At 45.0% G+C, this 11,165-nt stretch overlaps 1 protein-coding gene across 1 annotated transcript in view; it reads right to left on the bottom strand.

The window, feature by feature from the left end:
• Window positions 1-298: 298 nt before the first annotated feature.
• LOC144771790 (pyruvate dehydrogenase E1 component subunit alpha, somatic form, mitochondrial-like) overlaps window positions 299-11,165 on the bottom strand; it is a 105,457-nt gene continuing 94,590 nt past the window's right edge. The window contains exon 6 of the mRNA XM_078656073.1: window positions 299-1,226. Within this exon, the coding sequence (XP_078512199.1) occupies window positions 1,062-1,226 (165 nt within the window). The 3' untranslated portion in view covers window positions 299-1,061. The remainder of the gene's footprint in view (window positions 1,227-11,165) is intronic.

Raw genomic sequence — 11,165 nt, 5'->3', positions numbered from 1 at the left:
GCTATTTCATTTCCCTGGCTGTTAAAAATAATAATTTCCTAGTATCTAAGAACATAGTCAGTCTGTTACTTTCAGTGACACACATGGCAGCAATTGTAGACAGTTTGTCCGATATTCCCTAACGACAAAAAAATACATCCACAGTTCCCATTGGATAATGCCCTGGAAGATATTTTAAGGTGTGAGAAATCTGCAAAGACAATAGGAATATCCAAGAGGTAGACCGACAGTTTTAAAGCTAAATGCATGTTATTAGTATATTTTAAAATGATTACTGGGAATTATGAGTAAAATTTCCGATTTATTCACACAAAGTGCACTGTACTAAAATCAGATTCAGTTCTAGTACGTCATTACCATTCTTGAGGCATTTTGATCTATTTCAAACCATCTGGCATTGGTTATTTGATTTACATAACTATAAAGTTTACAAATACTTTTTTCCAAAAACACGAAACAAAGTTAATTAACAGGGATATTTTCTTTTTAATACATTATTCAAAAAAGGCTTTCTGTGGCCATTTATCTGTTACAGTTTTGTGCAAGGTAGAGCCACACTCCTTATTGCAGTTCTCTTTCAACATGTATCAAAATCATTGCATATTTTTTAAAACATATAAATGAGCAATGATAAATACCATCTTGTGCTTTTCAGCACATAGAGGTCTTCTATTCCTAAACTTTACAACAAAAACACATTTAATCTAGAGAACATGAAACAAAGTTAATTAACAGGGATATTTTCTTTTTAATACATTATTCAAAAAAGGCTTTCTGTGGCCATTTATCTGTTACAGTTTTGTGCAAGGTAGAGCCACACTCCTTATTGCAGTTCTCTTTCAACATGTATCAAAATCATTGCATATTTTTTAAAACATATAAATGAGCAATGATAAATACCATCTTCTGCTTTTCAGCACATAGAGGTCTTCTATTCCTAAACTTTACAACAAAAACACATTTAATCTAGAGTTTGAATGTAAAGGTATTAAAGACAAAAAGCTTCTAGGGTGATGATTATGTTGTAATAAACATCTGTGGAGGAAAAGGCATGATGATGTTTAACTGACAGATCTGTACTTTGTCCAGAGGTTCGAACCACGCACATCAAAGGGTGGTTCGTTAGCATATATATGACTAGTCAGATCTTGTAGATCGGGTTCTGGATCTGTGGTGGCAAACTGTGCAGCTTTGTCAATATCTTCCTTCACTTTGGCATCAATTTCCTGCAGAACAAAGAAAAATATAGATGTTTAGGCTATTTAGATTTCGGGGATTCCCCTACTCCTATACTGTTGCTCAAGTCTTATTGATGTTTTGTACATTCAAAAAATAAAATCACTTTTTAAACAACTTTTATCTGGATAAGTCTGGTGGATTTTTTGCCCGACACAACGTAATAATTGCGACCGTACCTAGTTGACTGATCCCTGTTCGGGGTGCCTCGGGCCAGGAAGAGACAGAGTACTATACCATACTACCAGACCCACCTACTCCTCACTCCAAATAAAAGTGCAATCCCCTCACCCTCTTTTTCAGTGAAAGAATGCAGACCATCCTACAGCTCATCAACAACACAAAGCCTAGACCCAATCCCTGAGAAACCCATATCTACCATCTACCGCAAGCTCATCAATAATATGCTGGACCCCCTGACGACTCTGTGGGAACGATGGGAGGTTGACATTGGTAGCCTTGAGGATGAGGATTGGCAGGATGCCCTGCAAAGTCCCTGTGAAATAGCGATTAGAATCAGGTTCCGCCTGGTGCACTTGAAAATCCTGCATCGGGTGTAATACCCGCGTACCCACTTGTTCTCCTGGGGGAGGTGCCTGACTCCTTTGTGTGCGTGGGGTTGTCAGGAGGAGGGGACCTTTTTTCATATACTGTGGAGCTGTCCGTACATAGTGCCCTATTGGACGAAAGTAGCACAAACAATGGCAACTGTGGTGGGGTCGCTGGTACCGGTGGAGCATAGGTGGCTATTGCTAATGATTAAAGGAGCCACTGACTGGTCCAGATAAAACGAGAATTGGTTAGCAACAGCGGCGGGGGTGGCAAAACGGAACATAGCCAGTAGCTGGGGGGCGCAGGGCGCCCCCTCAGTGGGATCAGTGGATGAGAGACATGGACTGGTGCCAGAGGGCGGAGGAGACTATTTATAAGTCAAGAAGATATGTGAAGAAATGGAAAAAAGTGTGGGGCCCCTGGTGCAGATACCGGGCCGAGCGGGCAGGGGTGGGATAAGGAGGAGTATATTCATTGCCCATTTCACTTTTGGTGTGTCCTTTCAAGTAAATGTACTGCTGATTTTCTGTATGTCTTCTGATCACTGCTATGAATTGTATGAGACCTTGAGCACATTTAATAAAAATATTTATAAAAAAAACAACAACACAAAGCCTGCTTCATCTCCTACGCATACCTTTTCCTGTAGAATCTGGCATTGGTTAGCTTTCAATGCCCTATCTCTGACTCACATCTCACTGAGGTACAGCAATCCCTCAAAGCCACTTATAAAGATGATGTGTCACCCATGACCTTCATCAAGGTTCTCTGAGGATGCTCTTCCACCCTTTCTCACAATTTTCAATGCCTTCCTCACTCAAGGCATCCTTCCAGAACCTGTCAAGACAGGACAGATCCTCCCACTGGTACAGAAATCTGTTAATACTCTTATGACGTCGCCAATGACCAGCCTATGACGTATCTACTGTTCACTGACAACATCATTAAAAAAAGCAGTACATGTTCAACTGGAAGATCATATCAATGCTAAGTATCTCCTGCACAACTACCAGTTTGGCTTCAGGTCTGGCTGCAGTATGGAGACTGCTATCATACACCTCATAAGTGATGTCCTTTTGGCCTCTTCTTCCTAATACGGTTAGATCTCTTAGTGCCCTTTAACACAGTTGACTTCCCACCCTGATAGGCACCCTGGACTCTTGAATGGAGTTCACAGCAATATCCTTCACTGGTTCTCCTCCTACCTTTCCAAACTATACCAGTTTGTTCCCATGGGCACCTCCAGGTCTGTAATAATCCCTATCACCTGAGGAGTCTCACATGGTTCCATTCTGTCTCCTGTCAACGACAACCCCCTACAGAGAGCTGCTTGATGCTCTACTCCCAGGCGACAACATCAGTTTTTACCAATATGCCAATGATACCATACTAGAAAGTCTCCTTTGGTTCAGACATCTAACGCCTAAAACACAGCCTGTACATCCTACAGACCTGGATGTTCAGCGCCTTTCTGAAGCTCAATGCAGCCAAGTCAGAATTTCTGTTAGTTGCCAAGAACAGTGTACAAGAAAACTTACAAAACTGGCACAAGAACGTGAACCTTGATGGCTTAGACCCCTAATTTCATTGACTGCCATACCACTTGGGTTCACTATTTCACCAACCTTAAGCAACACATTGTGAAAGGAAATGTCCAGCTCTCTCTTCTAAAGAAAGTTAAACTTTTTTTTCTTCAGAAAGTGACATCAGAACTGCTATTCAAGTGGTAATGTCCTGCTTGATGGCCTCCCAGACGCCACACTTGACCCTTTTAAAGGCGTCCTACATGCCGCAGCATTGCTAATCCAGGGCCTGAAAAATCCGATCACATCACCCCCATTTTGACAAAACTCCTTTGACTTCCCTTCCAGATACAGAGAACTTGTCCACGGTCGGTTGACCTTCTGTACCACCACCTACCAGAATGAACAAACAAAACCACCAACGTGACCTGGTAATTCTCTGAAGCCGCCAACTAGGTATTGGGGGTTGCTGTGACTTTCAAAACCTGGGGGATACAGGTGTCAACAAATGAAGAATCTGCATATCCCTACATCCTACTCACACCAGGAGCCCATCATCCCACACAATGGGTCTAGTTCAATCTTAAGGCGTGTAAAGAGCAAATCTCCAATGCCCCTGACTTCTCATTCTTCCCCCGCAGCCTGTGAGTGTCACCAGTGGACTTCTCCAAACTCTCGACTGGAGTTGGATCTCCGGAGTCTTGAACCAACCAAGAAGCCAAGCATGAGTACATCCTATACCCTCAGCACTGCACGGTCAGGCAGGTAAGCTCCAAATTTGCTCATGGAACATCAACGGCTTGTTATGTAAGCTAGCAGACGACAAGGCGCTGAAATACCTGCTTTCCTTTCGTATAATCATGCTACAAGAAACATGCTGAAAAAGTGCCAATAATCCGGGATACACCAACTACATAGTCCCTGCCACAAAAGAAGCCATTTACGACCCACAAATCAATGGGCTAGCAATCTACATTCAGGCTGCCTTAAAAGGCAGCCACACAACTACACCAGCAGTTTGGAGCAACTTGAAGACAGTTTTAATCACTTTGAAACAGGGTCCTCTGAGACTCTATATAGCACTTCTGAACATCTGCATACCCTCAAATGCAAAATTTAAACAGACTGCTAACGAGCACCTGATGGTAAAAGAAATCTCAGTCCTGCAAGATGGATCTTCACCGTTTAAAATAATACGTTCAGGGGACTTTAACATTAACCTGTTGGGGCCAACACAGGACGAAGGCCCACTGACAGCCCACAACGCATTTCGGCTGATCCCTGATCAAGCCCAAAATCCCACCTTTAAGTAAGACAAAAAGGGGTAGAGAACTAATAAGGAAGCTAGAGCCATGAACCTGTGAGCAATTAACAGCTGCTCCCATAGAGATTGCCCATCGTCTTTTACTTACCATAATCACATGGTCCGCTCTCTAACAGACTTTACAGAGCTTTCAGCTCCACTCATACACCTGGTCTCCAGTTTCGCAATAAAGCCAAGAGATGAAAGCGACCACCTACCACAAGAAATGTGTCTCACTCTCTCCCTGGAAAGACACAAACCAGCAGAAGCATTGTAAAGCAGCATCTATACTGTAAACTATAAGAAGCTTAAATGGACATCAAGGACAATTTATTATCTATGGGAAGCAGCCCAACATTTATCATTTATGGACAGGCCTCTTGGACAGCACACGCCTAGCTCACACTGCTTGGGATCAATTCACAACAACATCTGTTGATAGTCAGGCAACCCCCAATGGAAGCTCCAGACATGTGAACAGTGTTCTCCAACGAGTAGCAGTTAAAAAAACGAAGGAGGTCAAAGGGAGCCTAAATCAAAATCTCTATGCATACCAGAAAAATCCAAGCAACGACATGTTGAAGACTAAACTGGCAAAGTCTAGGCTTGTATGCAGAAAGCAACTGTGGAATCTGAAAGGAAAGGAAAGCAACAATCTGAGTCAAATTTTTGTATTATCTTAAGGCCAACCACCAGCATAGGTAATTCTGGAAGACGGTGAGCATTCTAAATGGTCCTTCCCAATTAATGGCCACTGACAATATTCCTGAAGAGACGTGGTACCAATACCTCTCAAAACTATTCAGCCTCTCAGACGATAGGCTGAGCCCACAGAAGGTTGCTGAACATCCGACGACCTCTCCCAACCCCAATATAACCTCACCTGGGCTCAGGGTCTCAAGCCCTCTGTCCATTTGTGCAGCAACAATTGAACGGCAGATTAAAAAAAGCCGAAGAGAAAAGGCACCCGCTTAAAATGGTATTCCTACTTCTCTATTCAAAGAAGATAAATTGTATGGGTACAGCACCTGGGGTCAGTATATGTAAGCCTTGTATCTCAAGCACCATTCCCTTCTCATGGAAAGGCTCAACTGTTACCCCAATCTACAAAGGAGGCACAGACATTGACCTCGCGAACTATTGGCTCATAGCTCTCCTGGATGTGAAATCTAAATATATTGCAGGCTGTCTCCTTGAGGTTTTTGGGTCATGGGCATCTGAAAAGATCTTGATCCCCTTCAACCAAACAGGGTTGGGAAAGGAGTAGGCACAACTACAAACCTGCTGGCCATATGACTACTGTTTGACCAAAGTAGGGCAGCTAAGCTACCTCTCTTTTATAGTCTAGAAGGCTGCATTTGATCAAGTGGACAGAGGAAAGCTATGGAACAAGTTGACCAGCTGAAACATACCCAATTTGCTGCTGATAGCCCTAATTCTTCTCCATACTGGCACTTGGATCCGAATTAGGCTCAAAGTTGGTGCCCACTTATAGAGAAGGATCCCAACCCATCAAGGGTTACGGCAAGGGTGTGTACTAACCCCAACACTCTTCAATCTTTTCTTAGCGTACTTGCCCCCTTATTTAGCATTTTTTTAAATGTATTTAAAAATCTCAATATTTATTTTATTTGCAATTAGAAACATTACAACTGCATTCACGGACACGGTGGAAGGACCATTAACCAAGAATAGTACATATTAGACTGTGAGACTTACATCAAGCCTTATTGACTTCACTTGGAGATGCATGCCATCTAACCTGCATCAAAAACCAGTAACATAGGACATAATCCATCATACCCAGGATATGCAGTTCCCCCGGTACATCGGAACCCTCCAAGTCAGATTCATCAATTTCTGTATCCTCACTATCAGAGGAGGCCACAGCCACCTCTGGATCCAGAAACACATCACATAAATCCCTCCAATCAGCAATGTCCTCTAGGATCTTATCATCATGCCTAGCGAGTTGCATGTGAGCATCATCTGCCACAGCCCATTCTAACACATCACTACCCTAACAATTGAAATCAGGAGTTCTCTGACCCATCCAGGTTGAAGGTACGAGGCGCTTGGCCGAGACCAGCGCCAGGTGCAAAAACCTGTATGCCATCTTCTTCCCACTGAGATACCTGATTATACCCAGGAGGCACCACTGAGGCGTGAGTGCAAAGACTATACAGACAGTCCTCTGAACTTCCCCCGCCACCCGGGTCCAGAAATCTTGTACCTCCTTACAGTGCCAGGCCAAGTGCAGGAAGTCAACCCTGTCTTGCCCACACCTTGGACAAATGTCCAGGCGTGTGGCGGACATGTGCTGTAAGCATATGGGCATGAGATGAGCACTGTGTAGAAAGTTGTAATGCACCAGCTTAAAGCGGGCATTACAGAAGGCATTGACACCATGGATTGAGGTCATTGACTCGCATCTAGTCCCCCTCAGTAAACGGAGTGTCCAGGTCCATGTCCCATGTCAGTCCTGACTGAGGAGTGGGACCACCCGCATCAGAGCGCATGGATTTGTACAATCAATCAATCAATCAATCAGAGTACTTGTAAAGCGTGCTACTTACCTGTGAGGGTCTCGAGGCGCTAGGGGAGGGGGTGCGCTACTGCTCGAAGAGCCAGGTCTTGAGGCGTCTACAACAATGATATCAGGTGGCATCCCGCTCCACAGGTCAGCAGAGCCCCCAGTGTGTGTGTGTGGTTGGAGGGGCAGCTGGATAGGCTGGCCACAGAACCCTATCTATATCAGTCAGTCCCGTAAGATGAAGAAAATTACCAGGCCCGATTGAGAAGGTGAGTTAAGCCTCCTTGAATGTAAGGAAGACCTCTCTAGGATATAAATCCCTTAGGAATTTGCACCCACTATCTTGCCGTGCTTGGAAGGATATAATATCTGCCATGGTTCTAACCAGCTCTAATATCCAGAGTGGAAGTTCCTGGTGGAACAGGGCATGTTTAAGCACAGTCTAGTTAAATCTGTGCCAGAGTATCGCAGCATGCCTATTTGTGGGACTTCAAGAGGTAGGCCAGTGCCCTCCTTAAGGACCTGAGGCAGGTGGGTAATCTCACCCTACCGGCTAGTAAGCACTTTTCCCAATTATCTTCAGGATTGAACCATGTTTTAGTTAGGTTGCAAAATAGTATAAATCAAGCCGCAGACCTTCAAAGCTGCCCTTCTCCTACTCTCGTCAACACTGCCAGCGCAATCCTGCTTTGCCATCCTGCCCACAGGAGAGAGATAATGACAAAGTACAGCTGATGAAGGTGCCTGGCTTGGATTAGAGCTAAAGAATTCTACAGCACGTACAGACATCTAGGGAGGAGAACCCTTTTTGCTATGGCCAACTGGCCTATTAATGAAAGAGGCAGGGTGTTCAAGAACATGACAGAGGACTTTAAGCCCTCAAGCACCCTTTCCACATTAAGACGGAGCTGCTGCTTCCGGGAATGGGCCACCCTAATCCCCAAGTAGAGACATTGGCCTGATTCCCAACCTAATCACACCTGAGACAGTTTCCCAAGGGGAAGTCTGATCAACGATGCAAGGGGAAAAACCAGGAATTTGGCTCTGTTCAGGCGCAACGCCGGGACCACCACGCGAGGAGAGGACAAATAAAACAGTACATCGTTTGCATACAAACAAATCACATGACTGGTATTATCCAATCAGATAACCCACTCACTAAATTCCCAATGCATCCAAATGCCTAGTGGTCCTGTTGTAAGCACAAAAAGGAGCGGAGAGAGCAAGCGACCTGGCGCGTTCCTCAATCCAGTGTCCATGGTTCCGAGCGGATCCGTCCCACAAGGCGCAGTGTAAAGCAAGCATACCCACCTGCAGAATTGGGGACCCCAACCATTATTTGCTAGAACTTCCAATAAGTAGCCTCAATCCATGGTGTCAAATGCTTTCTCCAGATCAATGATGACCAGCACCATCTCCTCCTGCCCATGCCATTCCTCATTTAAAATATGAGACAATCGCGGTATTACACCGCATTGGTCCTTATGTATGAGGGTTGGCATATGGATGGATAAACAAACCACAAGAACCTTGTTTAGCACAAGTTAATTCTCACTCACTGAAGCTGGGCAATACCCTACTCCCGTGCTTGATGTGCGCTGATGATTTGGTGCTACTTAGCGTGAACAAAATGGGCCTCCAAATGTTTATGGAGGCCACAGTTCAATGCTCCGACACTAACGCCATGGAGATTAATTTAAAGAAGTCTAAAATATTGGTCCAGGGAAAACCATCCCTGAGACCACACCTGTGTCTAATGGACAAGGACAAAATTGAGGAGGTGCAAGAGTGCAAGTCCCTAGGGTATGCTTTTAGATAGTCTGGGCTCTTTTAAACCACACCTGGAGCTTATGCACCAGAAATCAGTTGTTCTCACTGATCCTCCACATTTCTACTGCTTCTGAAAATTGTCCAGGTCCAATTAGTTCCTACTGTTGCCTATGGAAGTGAAGCATTAACCTGTAGGTATGCTGTCCTCCTGGACAACGCCATCACTAAACATTTTAAGTAAATTTTTTCTCGCTTGTTTACATGTCTCTAGCCCAGCTGTGCCTCAAATTCGGCCCAGTTAATCTACAGCAAGGCTGGCAGCTTTCATTAAACTCTGCTACTGTTGTGTAGTTTCCACCATCAGTAGGAACTGTGCGTTTGCGGACATAAAATTAGGATGGTGCCAGGTTGATTCCATGCACTCCTGCAGGATATGTTGCCCCTTGGACCACCTAGCTTGCAGTGCCATCTTTGTCCCCGAAACCTACACAGGGAGCAATCAGTTCTGGAAACCACTGAACATGTCAACTCTGTTCCCTCAGGAACCTTGGTGATGGACTTCAAACTTTATGCTCAGTCACTGGTGCTTTTCTTTCGCTCAGAGAAATGTACAAAGAATACACAAAGGGGCGTTTTCAATATTTATTGAACCATAGTAATTCTTGCATAGAAAATGTGGGCTGTGATGATTAATAGACAGAAGCAGACAGCTTAGATATGCATACATATAGAATACTATAACTACGAAGATGACTCCAATAATACAGCAAACAAATGATGGACAGAATGCTGGCAACGCAAACATTCTCCCCCAGTCAAAAGATCTGGGTTAGATCCATCATTCTTTTGCCCACTACGCCACCCCAGTTTGGACCCAGCCACACGCAAATCAATCTTGACACTGTGCCTCATGGGAACAGTCCAGATCGGTCCTAGGATGCTTGTTTACAGTACAGGGAGGACCTGGCCTGGCAGTTCATGCTGGACTGTTTCCATTGGGCGCAAGGGCAAGCCTGATTTGCATATGGCTGGGTCCAAACTGGAATGGCATGGTGAGCAAAAAAACGATGGATTTAAGCCCAGATCTCTGTACTAGGGTGAATGTATGACATTGTTCTGCATTCTGTCCATCAATTGTTCTTTTTGCATTTGTCACCCCAAGTGGGATGGGTATGCTAAGATGTGAGTCCCGTGTTCTCCATGCCACTGGAGTCAAGCTAAGCTGGCTGATGAGGGCTGAAAGCCCGACACCGGTCCTAGGATGCTTGTTTCCAGTCCAGGGAGGACCTGCCCTGGCAGTTTAGGCTTGACTGTTCCAATTGGGTGTAGGGTCAAGACTGATTTGCATATGGCTGGGTCCAAACTGGAATGGCAAGGTGAGCAAAACAATGATGGATTTAGGCCCAGATCTCTGTACTGGGGTGAATGTATGACATTGTTCTGCATTCTGACCATCAATTGTTCTTTTTGCATTTGTCACCCCGAGTGGGATGGGTATGCTCAGATGTGAGTCCTGTGCTCTCCATGCCACTTGAGTCAAGCTATCCTGGCTGATGAGGGCTGAAAGCCCGAAACTGGTCCTAGGATGCTTGTTTTCAGTCCAGGGAGGACCTGGCCTGGCAGTTCAGGCTGGACTGTTCCCATTGGGTGTAGGGTCAAGGCTGATTTGCATATGGCTGGGTCCAATCTGGAATGGCGTGGTGAGCAAAAATACGATGGATTTTGGCCCAGATCTTTGTTCTGGGGTGAATGTATGACCTTGTTCTGCATTCTGTCCATCAATTTTGTTTTTGCATTTGGCACCCCGAGTGCGACGGGTATGCTCAGACGTGGGTCCCGTGCTCTCCATGCCACTTGAGTCAAGCTATCCTGGCTGATGAGGGCTGAAAGACCGAAACTGGTCCTAGGATGCATGTTTCCAGTCCAGGGAGGACCTGGCCTGGCAGTTCGGGCTGGACTGTTCCCATTGGGCGCAGGGTCAAGACTGATTTGCATATGGCTGGGTCCAAACTGGAATGGCACAGTGAACAAAAAGACAATGGATTTAGGCCCAGCTCTCTGTACTGGGGTGAATGTATGACATTGTTTTGCATTCTGTCCATCAATTGTTCTTTTTGACTACTCCAATGATACAGAACCCTAACCTATGTGTCTAGGGTGCAGATTTATGTTTTGCCAAGAAACCCCCTTCTGGATGATCTAACCCCATTAACTGATGGGTATGAGTGTAAAACCCCGTCATGAACTG

Source organism: Lissotriton helveticus, chromosome 8, assembly GCF_964261635.1.
Source record: "Lissotriton helveticus chromosome 8, aLisHel1.1, whole genome shotgun sequence".
Lineage (NCBI taxonomy): Eukaryota > Metazoa > Chordata > Amphibia > Caudata > Salamandridae > Lissotriton > Lissotriton helveticus.
The sequence above is the reverse complement of the archived record's forward strand: the minus strand, read 5'-3'. Positions and strand labels throughout refer to the sequence as shown.